This window comes from Pipra filicauda, unplaced genomic scaffold (genome assembly GCF_003945595.2).
Source record: "Pipra filicauda isolate LSUMZ 115617 unplaced genomic scaffold, ASM394559v2 scaffold206_size1356665_pilon, whole genome shotgun sequence".
Lineage (NCBI taxonomy): Eukaryota > Metazoa > Chordata > Aves > Passeriformes > Pipridae > Pipra > Pipra filicauda.
Window position 1 is genome coordinate 575,243 of NW_024104317.1, and position 18,713 is coordinate 593,955.

At 47.2% G+C, this 18,713-nt stretch overlaps 1 protein-coding gene across 1 annotated transcript; it reads left to right on the forward strand.

The window, feature by feature from the left end:
• Positions 1 to 3: 3 nt before the first annotated feature.
• LOC113996795 (D-beta-hydroxybutyrate dehydrogenase, mitochondrial-like) lies at positions 4 to 17,705 on the forward strand. The gene is given in 6 exon segments (XM_027738074.2): positions 4 to 93; positions 4,253 to 4,363; positions 10,017 to 10,083; positions 10,086 to 10,157; positions 13,714 to 13,866; positions 15,484 to 17,705. Coding segments are annotated over 6 exon segments (975 nt in total). The 3' UTR covers positions 15,966 to 17,705.
• The last annotated feature ends 1,008 nt before the right edge of the window (positions 17,706 to 18,713 follow it).

Here is an 18,713-nt window from a genome sequence, read left to right on the forward strand (position 1 = left end):
GCCATGGGGAGCTCGGCGGGGCTGCTGCTGGGCGCTGCCGGGCTGCTGGTCCTCCGCCTCCTCCTGCCGCGGCGGGCCCGCCGCGCCCTGCCCGTGAGTACCGCGGAGAGGGGCCGGGGCCCGCCGGGCACAGCCCGCCCGAGCACCCCCGGGCCCATAATGGCGCCAGGCCGTGTAGCCGGGCCGGGGATGGTGTCGCAGCTGGAGCGGCGGGGCCGGGCTGGTGGAGCCGGGCACACAGTGCGAGGGGGGCGAAGCGCCGAGCTGGGCACGGCCCGGGGCAGTGCGGACCCGCCGCGGGGTTCGGCCGGTCCGTGGTGCGGCGGGCGCTGCCCTCGGACCCCGCGGCGCGGCGGCTGCTCCGCTGCGCACCCCGGTGTGCCTCACTTGGAGGGGAGTGTGTTGATAGAATCAGAGAATTGGGTTGGAAGGGACCGTAAAGATCATCCAGTTCCACCCCCCTGCCGTGGGCAGGGACACCCTTCACTAGACCAGGTTGCTCCAAGCCCCGTCCAACCTGGCCTTGAACACTTCTAGGGGTGGGGCACCCACAGCTTCTCTGGGCAGCCTGTGCTAGTGCCTCACCTCCCTCAAGTAAAATTTTTTTCCTAATATCTAATCTGAACCTACTCTATTTCAATTTGAGCCCATTCTCCCTTGTCCTGTTATTATATGCTCTTGTAAACAGCCTTGTCCCATCTTTCCTGCGAATTCCCTTCAGGTACTGGAAGGCCACAATTAGGTCACCCCAAAGCCTTCTCTTTTCTAGGCTGAACAGTCCCAATTCTCTCAGCCTTCCCTCATAGGAGAGGTGCTCCATCCATCTGATCGATTTGGTGGCCTCCTCTGGACTTACTCCAACAGGTCCACGTCCTTCCTGTGCTGAGGACAGCAGATCTGGATGCAGCACTGCAGGTGGGGTCACACCAGAGTGGAGTAGAGGGGCAGAATCATCTCCCTTGACCTGCTGGCCACACTGCTTTTGATGCGCCCGAGGATAAAATTGGCTTTCTGGATCAATGTTTTTGCTTCAGGGCCTCCAGCTCAGTCCTGCCCCCCTGAAATAACAGATAACAGCTGCAGCCTGCTTGCAGTGTCCCACTTCATTCTTCCGTCTACTCTGCTCTTCTGACCTTCCGCATCCCTGTCCCACCTGGAAAAATATCTTCACTTTAAGTGAATGTTTTCAGTTTTCATGGGATTGAAAACCTCAACTTTCCAACCCTGGAAAAAGGAAACAAGCCAAGTTTGCTGTGTAGCTGCACCCATCTTAGTCAATCTGTTTGATAATGTCAGGGTAGAGCATAAAAGGGAACCGAATCAAAAAAACAAGTGGCACAACAGAACATAAAGTCTAGGCAAGCATGGTGGATTCCCACATTGTCTATGGAGACAGGCTGAAAAAGTAGATTCATTTTCTCCAGGCTGTTCTGCACTAAACATGTATAATTTTGATAGATCATCTGTATTAGTAAAATTAATTCTACAACGTAATAAAGCAGTCATTCCCAGTAGAAAAAGCTGGTGAGGTGTGTGCATCTGAGCTGGCTGCAGGTTAAAATCAGGCTGCCCTGCTGGGACTGTTTGAACTGTGAGGATTGTATATTACAGTGTCGTGGATCACACAGCGAGGACACAGCCAGTGTTACTCTGCCCACATGCCACAGCAGCACCTCTGGTACCACAAGCACCTGGGACCTCTGCTTGTAGCAGGTCCCAGGTGCCCTGTCAGCACTGTGTGTGAGAGCTGTCCCCTGTACAGTGTTTCCTGAGCTCTGCATGAACGTGAGTGAAGGAGGCAGCTGAAGTTCCTCAGAAAGCTCATTAAGGTCACTGTGCTGATAGCTGGTCCTCTCTGCCTGTCCCAGCACTGAGCCAGACTGTAAGTTGCAGACTGACCTTATCAAACTCCAGGAACAGGCCCATTAGGCCTTATCTTGGGACCTTATCCTTTCAAAAGATAAGGATAACTGGGCTTGTCTGTGGTTGGAAGTTTTTCTGGGATAGTATCTTTTTTGCTGGGAATGGGGTTGATCCCTGCTCTCATCCCTTGGAGCTCTTTGTCCATCAGGCACGGCACAAACAGGTGCAGGTACAGATGTGAGATCCAGTACATCCCCTGGGTTTTTGCACGCTTGTGGGTGCTGCTGAGACCTCAGGCTGTTAGAAGCCATGCTGCTGTAGTCTTGTTTTATTACCAGCAATTAGGGTCATGGCAAATAATTAACAAATAATCACAGGAACCTTCTCATACTGTAGGTTCTCATACTATAAGTTGTTCCTCACTTTTCTTGCTCTTACAGGCAGCTGAGAGGATTTTTAAATCTCCTTTCTGTCTACATTTTGGTGGTTTGTTTGGGGATTTTTTTTTTTAACTAGAGAAAGCAAACCAGCTGCTGAGAGCTAAAACTAGATGCACAGGGGAGCACACCCCAGCCATCTGCTTTTATCTCCTGCAGTTGAGCTGTCCTGATCACACCAACTGCAAAGGAACTAATGATGGCTGAAGATTGGGTATCTTCTTTGTTTGCTTTTCCTGGGTTCTGGAAGTGATTGTAGTTCTTTATTTCCTTCACAGTTCCTGCTTTTTTGTGAAGTTCTCTGTCTGCAGGATTCAGAAGCAAAGGGGCTAGGGAGGTGAGGCAGAGGAAGAAAACAGTCTTTTTCTTTCCATGGGCCAGCTGCTTGAGTTATTGCAGGAGGTGGCTGACAAATTCTGTGATCTGGCTCATGCTTGATTCTCATCTCTCTTGGAGTTGTGTCACTGTCAATTAAATTAAGTCTGAGCACTGTATATTTAATTCTCACTTATCTTTTGTCCTTTAGCTATAGCTATCTTCAGAGCTTTAGGAGAGCTAGTCTGTAGCTGGGTGCTCTTTGTCTGAAACAGGAGTCGGTGTTAATGTGGGTGTTTGTATGATAAATGCAGGATAGACTTTTGATCAGTTCTTGTTTCAACTTCAGCTCATGACTCCCCTTTGGCAGCAATAACTTCAACATGAGTTATAGGACTGGGTGTAGCTTATTTGCTTATTGCTCTCTGCTTAGGCTCACCTGAGTTTGTGCAGTAATGCTCTGATCACTATCACCCTGCAATTATCCCTTGTTGCTGCTTCACTGCACTGAGTGTCAGCAAAGCAAGAGATGAGAGAGCAATGGTGATTGACCCATTTCTGTCTGAAAAAGTGGCTGGACAAGCCAGTGCACTTAATACATAAGTATGTTCATATTCCAGCCGTTGTGAATACAGTAACAGGGAATATTAGTTGCAGATATCTCCATAGAGATGGAACTGACCTCACTTCCTTATTGCATCCTCTAGACTTTTATTGCTATATCACATTATTGCCTCATGGATATGGTTCCAGCTTGGAGCATTGTGCAGCACAGCAGCTGGCAGCCTGCCAGTTGGGTTAAGCGTTAGGGGTTCGTTGCTTCACAGCTGTGGTGAGAGGATGACTTTCAAGCAAAGACAGAGGGTGAATGGGCTTCTCTTCAGGATTTGGGATTCTGGATTTGGGATTTCTCAAGCCTGTTGTGTCATACCAGATGGAACATCAAATCTCCTCTCTCAATTTATCTGTCAGTCAAAAGACAATAATGATGTAGGAGAGAACTGTAGGATTTGAGAAATTGTTCCTCTTAAGACTGACAAGTTTCAGAAGGAAACTCTAACCTGCAGTCACATTCCTTCGTGCTAAAATACAGCAAGGAAAGTGCCGCATAGAGTGGGAGTAGGTGGGGAACAGACAGTCGTCACTGGCAGCTAAAAGAGCTGCTGTACTGTTCAAGCCAGTGACATCCTGCCATTTGGATGTTTTCTGTGCTGCTTTTTCTTATAATGTCTATGAGCTGGTAGATCATTAACTTCTTTTTAAATGTTTCTGTTCTCCTTTGGCCACTGGCACTTGAAAGAAAGAGTTCCTGTTCTAGCTCAGGTATCAAGGCAACACAAATTGTTACAGGCCAGCAACTGAATAAATTTAGGATTTCACAGTAGCTGGGAGCTGGCTGTGTTTCTACACTACAGTCTTGTCACCTCATTTACGCTGGTTGACCCACTGAAATGACTGGGATTAGGGTGCAGTCAGGTTCATGTGCAGACAGGTGCCACTGTGACTTGCATCTGGAATTGTACCTCCTAAACGGTGTCTGGCCCTGGCTGCAGGCGGCTCCTATGGTGTGGGGCAGGGTGCTGGTGGTGCCTCCATGCAGTGTCTCATGATATTGTATGACTGTCTTTCCCATGCAGGCTGAAGGGAAGGCGGTGCTAATAACAGGCTGTGACAAAGGTTTTGGACATGCCTTGGCAAAACACCTTCATGCAAAGGGATTTACTGTTTTTGCTGGATGCTTGCTCATGGTGAGTAGTGATATCGATCAAAATTCTTCTCTGATTAGAGAAAAGTGCTTCTCAAGTCAAAACATTTTCATCAGCAGTCTCCTTTTACCCCAACCCAAGACCTGAGAGAGGTGCAGTGGGCACGGATCGTTACATCTTCCATTGTTTCATGTGCCTGTTGCATCTTGTCATTCCCATAATTCTGAACTCTTTATGGCAGGGTTTGTCTGTCAACTGCATGTCTGTACAGTAGCTTGCACAGTAGGGCACTGCTCACTGCTAAAAGCCTCTCAGCAATACCACAGCACACTCAATAAATCTGACAGGCCAGGACTGCTGTGGCACTATGGCTTTCTGACTTCCCTGGCATCCTTGTTGCTGTCCTTCACACTATCACTTTTGTGGACTCACTCCTCAAACTCATTTTTAAGCTGTCTCTCCTGCATTATTCAGGCTCTGTTTCCAAAATGTCTTCTAATTGTGCTTCTGCAGCTTCTGTAGAAGCTGTTTGGTTTCTGGATACCTGAATAAACAAATTTACTGTACCTTTCTGACATCTGTAGGTCTCTGTGTTTGTTTGTAGGTCTCTGTGTTTGTTTGTAGGTCTCTGTGTTTGATGGGAGGCATCACTTGTAAGAGATAGGTTTAGACACACTGAATCAAAAGGGGTTGCAGACCCCTCATCCCACAGTCCCTGCTCTTGCATGACACTTACAACTTAGTGTTATGAAGTCCTCTTTATAAACTGGGTCAGCTTCACTTCCATCTCAGCTGGGATTTTAGCCCTGCTTTGTTTTTTTGCTATTTTGATAGTCAAAACTCATGTAATTTCTGACCTGGATTGTTCAAGATCAGTTCTTAGCCACTCATTTCTCCATTTGAAGATGGCCATTTCAGCACAGGTGCTCAGGGAGTGATGACCACAGATTTTTGAGTACTGTGGAGAGTGAGAATGAACAAAAGTGCCCCTCTTTGCCTTGTGTGATCGTGGCAGAGGTTACGTTCTTCCCCCACACCAGAAGGGAAAGTTATTATCAGCTGACATATTGTGTAACTTGAGAGCAAGAGAGTCCTGTTGGAAAATTGCCACTGTTTGGAAATTTCCATATGGAGGCTTTGTGTAATTCCTTCAGTAATCATGTCATACGCTGCTTTGGGATGCCTGTCTGTGCTGATAGCAATTCAGGCACTCACTTTGCAGAGCAGCAGATATAGGGAACAGAAAGGAGAGGGGAGATAGGGCAGGCTCAGAGGGCTGTTCGGAAGGCAGCGTGTGGAGCAGAGAGGGAAAGGCTCTGCTGGAAGCCACATAAAGAAATTAAATGCTCCTGAAGTGAGCCTTGCTTGCTTGCTTTATTGACTGTGAGCTGCTGTAGCTTCCCTGCAGGGTCAGAGCAGGTGTGGGGGCAGTTGTCATAAAGCTGGTGCCATACTCTTAGTTCACACCTAGTTAGTCCATCATCACTTACTTACATGCTTTTATACAGAGACTTAAAGGATCCCTAATGTACTAACCACCACGGAAAGCTCTTGTATTAAATACAAGGTAATAGACTGTCAGGTGCATCAGGGGCTTCTTACTGATCAGACAGTCAAATATAAAGTTACAGGAGTAATAAGAATACTTCAAGCAGGCTGGGATAGAACTGGAGAGGATCAAATGCAAAAGGGATTACATTTAGCAAGTGCAGGTAAGCCCACAGACAAAGTTTCTGTTTATATATTAGGATTAAGATGAAAAAGCACACAGAAACAGATTATAAAGTAACCCGAAATGTAGAAAGTACAGCAAAAGTTGAAATAATCATCTTCTGTTCTTTGATCCTACTGAGAAAAGAATAAATTGTTTTCAGATGCCTACTGCCAGCAGTTGTCATGAGGACATGCAGGCAAGAAAAGGTAAAGAGCAGGGAATGTTTAGATAAATAGAACACGTTCAAGTTCATCAGGCCTGATGAAATGTACTGATGGGCATTTAAAGGATGAGCCGTTGTGATTTCTGCCCCATGGGTGATACTTTCCAGAGCACCTGGAGGCCAGGAGATTTCCAAAAGGCTGGAAGAGGGCAGATATTGTAGTTCCCTTCCCAAAGGAGATAGACCTCTGAAATTGCCTACCAGGCAGCTCACCTTCAGTGCACTAGATGCAATTGCCACACACTGCTCTGTCAGTTTTACAAATGATGGGATCACAGTGTGATGGACACTGTCTGTGTAAGTTTACTGGGAACAGACTGTGCCCTGTCAGTCTAATCCTATTCTGGCTAAGCAGCAAGGTAGTTAAAGAGAAAGGAATAAATGTATCCTGAATCACATTTTGTTACAGTCCCTCATGATAGTCTCATGAGCAAACTTGTGCTCTAAGTGACTTGTGCTCTAAGTGACTTGTGCTCTAAGTTCAGTCCCAGGACCATTTTCTTGGAAGTACCCTCTGGAAGAGAATTTTCACTTGGAAAAAAATATGCCCAGGACCAGGCAGAGAAGACTGTAGGCCCTTTGGGGAATAGGGTTCAAAATGATCCTGACAGATCGGATGGAGTCTCAAATCAATTACGTGAAATCCAGTAAGGACAAGCACGAGGTGTTCCGCTCAGGAAACGCAGGAAGGGAGCGGGTGGATGGGCAGCAGCAGGGTGGGGAGGAACTGGCGCAGATAGAGCAGGCTGGCTGGATCCACGGGTGTGCAGCATTGTGTTTGTGGCTTCCTGATTCTCCCTGACATCTCACTGCAGGTGCCTGAGTGCTTGCCAGAACTTAACCCTGAATCCCATGAGCTTCCCCGGGAAAAAGCCTATGTCTGTTACAGGAGGGCTCTCTGCTAACAAATGCCTGTGTGATCTGCCTGTTCCTCAGCACCACTGCGTTGGGATCCTCCAAACCAGATCAGGGGAGAGGAACGAGCAAGGGGAGGGGGAAGCAGCCAAAAGCTGGAGCAAGATTCCTCAGCTGGGTAGAGAGGGATTGTGGGGCTGTTGGGTTTCCTGGCCTGGAGCAGCCCCTGCTGAGTATGGGGTGGGATGGGCAGGCAGAGCCGTGCAGGGCTGTGAGGGCAGGATGACCAGGGGAAAGGAGATAGCTGGGAGGAAATGGCAAAGTCCCGCTGAAGGCCTCTGGAGAGTACTTAGGCAGCAGGCTGGGCTGGAGCAGGATGGCTTTCAACTCTGAAGGAACTGGGAAGAGGAAGCTGAGAGATTCTCTGAGAGGACAAAAATCAGACAAAGTGACAGCAAAGGGAGAGGGAGAAGGGCTTTGCAGGAGCAGTTGGGCCATTGCTGCCAAGACCTCGCTTGATTCATGGCTCCTGCTGGTGAATCCCAAGATCAGGAAGGTCATCCCTGGGAGGACCGCCTGGCTGGTCCCATGGGAACTTCTCCAGGTGTTTTCCCAGCCAGCAAATCTACTATTAAAAAAACAAGGAGGATGTACCATGTGGGTGTCTCAACAGGAAATGTGCTTACAGCCCCTGAAGACCACAGAACATACGATGATGTTCAGTTGCTTCCATACAAATACATGACTGCTTCATTTGTGAAGAGGTTTTCTGGACAAAGGAGTTGAGCACTTTGTTTTACAGTTAAATAGTGGCTGAAGTGGTATCTACAACTATGAAAAGTGGTTCCAATTGATATTGCATATTGAAGTCAGTCTTCCAAAATCAATATGTTTTGTCAACAATGAATAAACTGTAGCTGGGAAAGTAACTTTGCAGATAGAGTTGCATTGGTGATAGGGGAAAATTCATCTCAATATGAACTATACAAACCATTTATGTTGGATTTTTAAGTTGCTGTCCTGTGACTCTGTTTCTAAAAAAACAATGGAGATATTTCTTGTTTAGTTTATAAGTATTGTGAAAGATTAAAAAATATGTAGGGAAAGGTGTTGTCAGTGCTGAAATGACAACTAGCACTTGAATACAGATATACTTACGTTTTCATTTTTATGTAGATACCATAAAGCTCTCTCTGTACAAGCTGAATTAGCTCCACGTTTTTCACTGTTAAGTAGCCGAAAGTTGCTTTGTGTAACTCAGTGGAGATGCAAGAGCATCTTCCAGAAATACAGTCAGGCATCATACAACCTTCATCTGTTTTAAAGGGAATAAAATGTTTTGGCGACTATGTTATTGGCTACTTGTAATGCCACTTTCAGAGACTGTTTTTGTGGCCAGATAAGGAACCAACGCAACACCACATCACGTTTGATGTGCACGAGAAAAGCTTCAAGCTGTATTTGCTGTTCTAGTGATACTGGGAAATAAGGGAGTTGTGAAATAACATGCAGCCATGGGGCCAGGAATTCGTTCCTACTATTGTCATAATGGCAGTGTAACTATATATTGATTTTTAAGAGAGCTGCCCTGTTTTGCTCAGAGCTGTGATGGACATTTCGTCTCTTTTCCTTCATTACATGTCATTGTTCACTGGACTGAAGGTGGACATGAGATGTTGTATACTGTATTAATTAAATAGCCTGAGATACTTATAAAAAACTAAGCAGTTACGTTTTTTATATCTGCCTGTCTGCAGAGGCAGCTGAGCAGGTGACTGTGGGAGGGTCGCTCGCCTTGTTTGCCCTCGTGCTGTGGGAGTTGATAATGAGTGCTAAAGGAAGAGTGGCAGCCAGGCACGGTGACTCACCAATTCATAACTTCTTCCTCCCTAAAGAGGCAGAGCCTGTGACACAGGGAATAGTTTTGTGAATTAAATCTCAAGCCTGCTGTGAAACTGCATGGCTAATCTATTCTCTTTTCACTTTTATTTGTTATTTACCACCTGAGCAAGGCTGTAAGGCTTAGGCAGCAATCCTGCCTGGAAGTGAGCAGGTAAAGTTTGGAATTTTAACTGTGTTTATGTTTGAATAAACAAAAAACCACCACAACAGTAACAGAATCTCTAATGATAGCAGTGGAGTGAGGAAGAAAGAAAGGAAAGCAAAACCATCATGTTCTTATTGCCTATAGTGTGAAAAAAAAAATCTGTTCTTTCTTTCTTAGCCAGAATCTCCTTTCATGCCTCATGTCTGTAATTGTGCTGTTGTGTAGCAGATCTCCACTGAGCATCTGTGCTGCTGCAGTAAGAGCACAATATTGTATAGGTTGAGCTGTGAATGTTTCCTGCTGTATCCTGCACATCAGACTGTTTGCTGTTAGCCATGCTGAGGGGGTGCCTGCTGTCTTGTTTTCAAAGTGGTCTGACAATACTATTTCATTAGAACCCAGGCAGTATTTTGAGATGACATGAGTACAGTGCCTAATTAGGTGTTTGCTTTTAAGCCTGGAGTATCTGATTCCAATCTCCTTATGAGTGTTTGCTGTGTCACCTGTAGAGTGTGAAGACTGAGGTAGTGGAGTCACCCACAGTTCTCCCAGGCTGGCACAGTATTTCACCATTTTACAGATGTGAAACCCATCATGTGAGGAGCCAGCAGCATGGGGGCTTCATGGCCCCTCACAGCAGTGGGTCACCGATGCAGTTATAGAAGTGGTGCTGGAGGAAACAGATAGAAGGCACGTGGGTTTGTGTGGATCCTGTGCTTATTTGTGCACCAGGTTTACACCTCTGTGTGCAATGTCAATAGCTTCTGTTTCCTGACCATGTGAACATGCCTGGCCCCAAACTGCATTACTGTTCTTGGTCCACCTTAGTGGGACACCTTTCTGTTCTGCTGAGCAGGATGAGAATGGAGATGGAGCCAGGGAGCTGAAGAACATGAAGTCAGACCGCATGAAAGTGCTACAGATGGAGTGTGCAGTGATCAGGAGGTGGCTCAGGCTGTGGATTTTGTGAAGAGGACCCTGAAGGAGCCAGAGAAAGGTATGTGGGGATCTCTTGTTCACAGAATCCTTTCTACAGAGCAGGCCATGCATTGACCAGGTCATTCTCTCTCTGTACTGCCAAAAGAGGGTTAACAAGCCTGAAGGCCTGTGACAGTGTATGGCTGGCAGTCAGGCAGTGCTGTCCGCAGGTCAGTGAGGACAATTGTCTTGCTGTTGATGTGGCAGCCACATGGAAAGAGACCAAGACTGGCTGGAGGATTAGGCTTTAACTCTGCATCCCATAAAAAGCAAGAAGTGGCAGCAAGCCCACAAGTGTCTGTGTGTTTGTCCTTGAATGTCTGTGAAGGGCATGGAACGGCCAGAGCTTGATCCCTTCCATGTGCTCCTGCCACAGCCTGGCTCATGCAGACCTTGCTAGTGACCCTGCTAATGAAGAGGTGACAGGCCCTGGCTGCTTAGTGCAGTCCCCTCTGCTGTACAGGTACAACTGAGCGCTGCTGGAGCACAAATCTGACCTGCCCCAAAACCTGCATTAATCTTCAGCTGGGTCAGTCCATGTCTCCAGTTTGCCATGCAACATCCCAGAGGTGATATGAAGTGGGATCCAGGGTGGGCTTGGTATAGATGACCTTAATCCACGTGCCACCTTAAGCATAAGTCCAACTCATGGATCCCAAAAGCATGTTAAAGAAGATAGGAGTCCCTTCTTTCCTTCTTGGGAGTGGTTTGGCAGAGCGATGTGAGTTTACAGCCTGGTGTGACACCACCTAACCTCTTCCCATGTAGTGAGGTTGTGAGGCTTCTTGCCCTGCATAGGTTTCTCTGCAGCCTCTGTGCCAGTAGCAAGCCGGACAGCAGCTGTAGACACAGGCTGAGAATGAACTGAAGTTTGGTGTCTGCGGCTCCAGGACTTCAGGGTTGTGTGACTTGAAGGTGTTTGCTCCTCTTGAAGCTTGGAGGAGACTGCCATGGCCCTGTCTTTGTTCACAGCAAGTATAAAGCTAATAAATAACAATAGCTCTAATCTTCACGCGAATAACGTGAGCACACCTTTCCTCCTAAAACAAGCATATGAAATGTAGCTGAGTAATGCACAAGCTCTGATCCCACACATGTTCTCTCTGCATGGCTTTTCTTCCTACACAGTCACCCAGCCCTCATCACATATTTCACAGCTTCTCAAGCTTTTCCTGAGGAGCCCAGCAACAGCAGTGGTGACACAGAGCCATTTCCCACTGAGTGAAAGCTTGGAAAGGAGCAGCTCTGTTGCTTCTATTAATGCAGAGGTGTTTGCAAAACTGTGTGTGTAGCAGGGACAGAGAAGCAAGTTGGACCGGTTCCTCCTGCTCTTGAGAGCCTTATCCTGTAGCTGTTTGCTCCAGCATGGTGTGCAAAGCAACAAAGGCTTCTTTTTAGGCCCATCAGTGTGACTGAGATTGGAGGCTTGCCAATAAAATAGTGGTCAGTAAATAAGTGCTGGCATATAGAGACTATTGAGGTGCCTTGCACAGAGGTGGTTGTTGCACATTGAATGTTGCCCCGAAGGAGCTACTGCAGAACAGTTCTTGTGCTGTACAGTTTTTTGTACCTCTTCTCCCTGAGCTGTGTACATAAGGCTGAACTAATTTCGATAGGAGTGCCCATTTGTTTTCAGTCTTGTGCAGTTCCCACTGTATTGTTGACACTACAGACGTAATAGTGATAAGGCTCTGCTCAATAAACACACCACTGTCCAGCAAACAGCCCCATGCCTGGGCACCCCTCAGCACTTTGTTCTGTATGTAACGTGCCCTGATGGGTGAGCAATGGAATTCCAACAACAAAGTATTGTAAACAGTGATTCAGGGACGTTCATGAAAACTAACCTCATAACCCAGGAAATGGAAATGGTTGTAGAGAAATGTACAGGAATTTGTCAGGAATGCTCTGCAGGCATCAGTTTCTGTCTAACAGTTGATAAGTCTTTGGTAAATCCCTGCCAAATTTGCTCTGCATAGTTTCTTGTTACTGGTGAAATTACCCCATCAGGTGCTCTGTTTCCATGGTCCTCCTGCTAGCAATTAGAGTTTGCTTTGCACCAGCAAAGGGATCCCCATCTAAGCTGAGATGCTGTGCTGGCTGCAGATGAGTATGAATTTCAGAGTCATCTTGACCCACTGAAGCTGGCAGCTTCAGTAAGTGAAGCAGTGACAGGCTGCTATACACAGCTGGTCAACAGCCTCCAGGGAGAACAACCTCAGCTGGGAACAGGGCAAGGTTACTGGGACCCATGTGAGAACAGGGTGTCAGGCTAGCAAGGGCACATTGGTGTTTTCAAATGCACCAGGAGGATACATTCCATTGCACAATGGTAGAGTATTGCAATTTGCTTGGAGGACTGTGTTTGGTACAATACATGGTTACTATCTGACCGTGAATAAATACAGGCTAGAAGTTATTCAAATACTTTCATACATTAGGGCAGGGAAACTGAAGCAGAGGCAGGGCAAACAGCCAAAAAACTTCTGAGAAAGAGCTTAATAACTTTTATCAACAGGGTGGCATGACATTTGCCACAGTCCCATTGGTGCTTTTGATAGCAGTGTTGGAGCTCCCTGGACATGAAAGATCTTCCTTAGCCCTGTGCTTGTTCTTGGTGGTAAGAGGAAGGTCAGGGAGTGGAGGGGCCCTGACTCCAATGCACCCCAACAGTTCAGCCTTCACTCCAACACAGTGCAAAATAACCGTGGTGTATAGCAGGACATCTAATAAAGAGCAGCTCTGTTATCTTGTTCCAGCTCTTCTGTTTGCTCCTCATGCAGTTTATGGCCGCATAGTCCAATATTTCAATAAATCCATGAAGTGTGGATTTAGTCATGCAGTTGTTTGCCACTGGGACTCCAGCAGTAATTGCTTTGAAGGGTCAAGTCCTTGGTGACCCGATAAGTCCTGACATGTAAGGGGCTCAGTGCAGAAGCTTTTGGTAAGTGCAGTCAACTTAATTTTGACAGTCTTTGCATGCAGAAGAGACGTTAATTTTTAAATTCTAGTAGTTGTAAGGGTTCATTGTAAGCTTACTGACCCTTAGTTAGAGTTGAGGGAAACAGATACTTGGACTAAAACACAACAGCTGTTAATCAGGCCATGAACTTGCAGATCAATACCATGCACTCTTCAAAAGAGTGAGTCAGAGTTGTGAATGGGATTTAGAAAGCCATGATATTTGTTTTCCTTGCCTTTTTTTTTTTTTTAATTGTGGGGAAATTGAGCCCCCTCCAAAAATGCATAACATCACTGAACAAAGACAAACCTGGGACCAACAGGAGGCATGGAAAGATCCAGCCATGAGAAGCCCCAGAACAGCATGTGACCTTACAGTAGGCATTCAGGGAGGCAAAGCTTGTGTGGCCCCATCACTCTCCTTGATGTTGCAAACAAGCCCCTAGTATACCAAGAGTGTATTTCATCACCTTGCTGGGTTTTGCTCTACAACCTTTTTTTCTAGAAGTCCCCAGTTCTTTATCAAGATTTTAGGTTACTGTGAACAACAAGGAGGGTGACTTTTCTGTGACACTCTTCCTTGTTCCACTCTTCAACCATGTGTTTTTTGGCAGGTTTGTGGGGCCTGGTGAACAACGCTGGCGTCTCAACCTTCGGAGAGGTGGAATTTGCAAGTTTAGACAACTACAAGAAGGTGGCAGAGGTCAACCTGTGGGGCACTGTGAGGGTGACAAAGGCTTTCCTGCCCCTCATTCGAAGAGCTAAAGGTACATACTGGGTAGTGTGGCAAGGCTCAGAGTTATTGTAGCACAGCAAAGAGATGTAGCTAAAAATCCAGGCTGTGCTTGGAGGAATGCCTGTGCAGTCCAAGGAGGCTGTCTGAGGCATGCAGTGTAAGCGTTTGGTAGTACAGGGCACTCTTGGGGCTGGCCAGGCACCTACACTGCAGGTGTTATCTTAAACATCCAGGATGTCAGAGACCTTTGTGTAATGCTGGCAGATATCACACAGACAAGATAATCCAGAGTCCACTGAGTGCTTGTGTTTGGATAACTGAATCTTCTTCCTTCATGTTATTCAGTTCGGAGATGACTTCAGGTAGTGATGGAATAAATGAGTCAATAGCAGCCAATTTAGATATCTTACAAGACAATGGTATTATCAAAACTCTTTGTTTTATATTAAAAAAGGTATGTATGAGCAGAACTCTGAAGAGCTTCTTTATTTGGTATGTGTGGGAATGCTGGCACAGGTGTGTGTTCTGTGAGGACAGAAAGGGGGTGTATTGAGAAGATTGCTCAGATACCGTTTCCAGAAAGCAAGTAACCACTAAGCAAGCTCCATCTCACTGCAGAAGGGATCTTACCCATCAGGTCAGCAGGTGGTTCCCACAGTCTCTCTTAAGTTACACTTAGGTCTGGAATGAGACAGCAGAGCTATTCACTTGTTTCTCAGCTAAAATTTCAAGCTGCAGAAGGATGTTGGGCTCTGTGGATGTGAAAATCCTCTCTGTAAAAATAGCTGGTGGGATTTCAAGGGCTTGTGTGTAAGTGCATCTGAAACTGTAGTTGCACACGGCATGTCTTGGGTAAGGGCAGAGACACCCACAGAGACACCCACAGAGACACCCACTGCTGGGGTGCACCCATCCTGAGACGGTGCCTGATCTAACACAAGCTGCCAGAGCTCTGGAGTTGGGCTGTCATGGGCTGCTGGCAGGAGTTAGGACAATTGGTCTCTACTGCCCCATGGACAGTGGCACATCAAGTCTCCCCTTGTTTGTCTCAGGCATGGACACTGTAGGCCCTCGTGGCCAACTAGCTGGGTGAACAGGTTGTGCTGCTCATGTTGCATGTTCAGAGAACTCTCTACTCATTCTCTGCCATCCAGCTCGTGTCTAGAAGCATGTAGCTGAGTTGGGCAGAGGGACTGCATTTGAGCTGTCTTGCTTACAGCAAGAACCAGAATGCTTGTATGGCATCACACAGAGTTGTGAGCTTTGCAGCTCATAACACTGCAAGCTGGAACCTTGAACCCTTCTCTAGCAGGACAAGGAGTGGGGCACACTGATGTGAGAACACACAGCTAGCAGGCTCAGAAGATCTGGGTACCACCGTACTTGGAAATTCAGAGGGAAATGTCTTGTATGATTTGTAAATTCTTTTTGATACTGTGGCAGGCATGTGCACCATCCATGGAGGAGGTCAGAGCAGGGGTTAGCCTTGCTTGAGTCAGGAGAGAAAGGCTCCTTGACAGGGGATTTGTATGCCTCTTCAAGATTCAGATCTTAGAAATCAGCATCATCCAACTAAGCACCCTTTTACTGGGATGTTCTGGCTGCTGCTTCTGCAGCCCATCATCTCTCCCTGCTCTTTTCTCTCTAGGCCGTGTGGTGAATATCACGAGCATGTTGGGACGGATGGTGAGTCCATCTCGCTCCTGCTATTGCGTGTCCAAGTTTGGGGTGGCAGCCTTCTCCGACTGCCTGAGGCAGGAGATGTACCGCTGGGGTGTCAGAGTCATCCTGGTGGAGCCCAGTAACTTCGTGGCAGCGACCGGCATCCTGACGGCAGAGGGCATCGACAAACAGGCCGAGGCTCTGTGGGCCGGGGCCAGTGACACCGTGCGGGAGGACTATGGGGGGGAGTATTTCACTCGCCACGTGGCCATGATGAAGTCCTTTGTTAACAGTGGCCTGAAGGACATGTCTCTGGTTGTGAATGACATCACTGATGCGCTCACTTCCCCGTGCCCCAACAACCGCTACAATCCCATGGAGACCTACTGGTGGGTGAGGCTGCAGGTCATGACCCACCTGCCCACGGCCATTGCCGACTGGCTTTACATCCCTGGAGCCACCCTGTAAATGGCCGTCCTTCTGGCATCCTTCCAGGGCTCGTACTCACACACAGGCTACAGCTCACCTCTGCACTCCTTGCTGATGTGTCTCCCCTGTAGATGCAGGATTATGGCTTCAAGTCGTGTCTTGTGGAATGCTAGAACAGCATAGCTTTTTTGGTTTTTTTTTCCTAATTCTTATTTGTATTCCCTACTGTCCTGATTAAAGTCGAAAGGTATTTTCCTTTTAACTAGGAGGCAGAGGAAGGTTAACATAATGGATCAAATATGTGGCTAGTGTAATTGGGTCAGCAGAATTCCCCCAGCGATAAATTTGGCTCATTAATGGGCTCTTGCTTTTCCTTACAAGGATGACCTGCTAATAGCAGAGCAAAGCTGTTGCTATGAGATGGCTCAAAGGGAAAACTAAAATGGGAAACCAAAGCAAAGTTTTCCTTTTGATTGAAAATGGGTCAGTCACAGCCTTCCATTGTTTTTATGATACTGCTAGGAAGCTCTGCTGCACTGTGACTGTCTGCTCTTTCCAGGGAAACAGCCACACTGCCTCTAAATAGCCTTATTACCTAGCTGCAAAGAAGGGCTCTTCCCTCCCTGCACTGTGGCCAGGAGATGCCAGAGCAAACAACTGGGGATAGGCTGGGCCGGTAAAAGCGCTTCTAATAATGAGTGAGGTCTGAGCCATCCCTCAGTCAGTCCCTGTGGGTGCTGGGATTTGCAGCCTCTCTCCACCTGCTGCTGCAGAGCTTTGCGGAACAAGGTTTAAGCTGATGTAGCAAACAAATTTGGCTCCTCTGACTGCTACCTTAGGTGCCTAAACTACTCAGCTGTGGTACCGACACTCCCCCTGCTTCCCTCACGTCACTGTCCCATCCAGACTCCCTCTTGCTGGTGAGGGAGCTGCTGTTGGCTTTCCCAAATCAGTTTTTTGGTTTAATCCTCTGTGCCTGAACAGTGACAGGGCAGTGTGCAAGCAGCATGACCTGACTATGAGCTCTGGAAAGGTCCTTTAGGAGGCACATTTCTTACCCTTAATATTGCACAGTGAAATCTGCATGTCACACAATCATCTTCTCTGAGAACCTCCTGATAACTGTTATGGGCTACTCTTGCCCAGTATCTCCAAGGGTCTCTCCTGTTGGCCATATATAGGATTTCAATAATTTTTCCAAGTGCTGGGGCTGCCTGGCCTCATACCCTATTCCCTCTGTTCCAGTGGTAACCACTGGTGGAGCAGCCAGCAGGCTGCGGGTGCTGCTGGCCAAGCTGGTACCCCACCCTCTTACTCTAGGGACCAGCTTTTCCTTCCACTGTTTTGCCTTATGTGAGATTCAGTGGCTGTGAAAAGAGCTTATTGATTGCTCTTTTTTCATCTGTCTCTGCTAGCTCTGATGTGGAAACTGTGCCTTAAACCTTTTGATTGCCACTGGCTGTAAATTCTTGGAGTCTGCATGCAGCCATGAATGCTGTGATGCCTTGAGGAGGAAAGCAGACTTCCCTTGGAGATGCTGTCAAAGCAGTTTGTATTACAAGTAACAACTCCTGGAAATACTGCTGTGCAGTTCTTTTTTATTCCAGATCATCGGCACGTGGAGATTGCCTGGGATCCAGGACCTAGAAGGATCCCACTGAACTGCAGCTTAAACAGTGTTTTAATCACTTCTTCCCCCTGCACTGTGAAATATGATTACTGCTAAGTAACTCTGATTTGCACAGAGAGAAAAATAAACTGTGAGATTTGTAAAGCATATACCTCTGGCTCCAGTGCTCATTTCTACATTGGTTTTCTCACCCCTTTAGAATCTGAGGCCGGTATTTCATTAAGTTCAGTAATTAAGGTGGTGGTGATGCTTCAGCAGATAGTGGGACTGTAGAAGCTCGGTGAGAACTTCCTGGAGCAGAACAGACAGCATGGTCTGTTTCCTCAGCAGAAGGCAGCTAGAGAGGCCTCTCTGCAAATGTACACATCGTCAGTGTTTGTGTTTTATGTGATTTCCCTCAAAGGACAGCATTGAGAGCAGTGCTGTGTATCATTCATTGCCTCAGTGTTCTGTGTAACTAATCCAAGTGCTACAGCTGCCTGGTAATAAGGACTAGCTCTTCTCACAGACAGGACAGAGACTGGCAAGCCAAGAAGTGTCCAAGGCCATGCAGGACCTTGTGGTTGAGTCAGGGTTAGGATTTCACAGCTTGTGAGCCCCAATCCCTTCCTCTGCCCCCTGAGAAGTGCTCAGCCAGTGCCTGATCTGTTTTCTGCCTAGATGGGGAGCTCTGGGTGGGTGTCTGGAGAGGAGCAGAGTGCTGGTGAAGGAAGAGCAATTACTTTTTGTGGCAGAATAATAAATGTGGCATCTCCTATCTTCTGCGTGAAAGCCGCTACAAGTCTTACAAAGTCTTCTGAACTGCTACAGCTGCACAGAGGAATGTGCCAGGATTGAGGGCAGGCATTAACACCATTAACACCACTGTGCTGCTTTTAAAGGGCACCAAGGTTAACCATCACCCCACAGGCACATTGCCCAGGGACCTTGAGCTGCAAGTCAGGAGAGAGCTCTGCACTGTGTTTTACTGCGTAGCTCCAGGGCCTCTCTGCCAGAGCAGTTTTGCCCCCGGGGGTGCAGGTAGCACCTGTTACCTTGTGGGGTCAAGTGCTTCAAGAGAAGTCATTTTCCTGGTGGGACTTTAACCAGGGTTACTATGACAATCAGTCAGCAGGCTGTCCTCATGTTTCCTTCCTGTTTTCTGCCTGCTCGGAGGT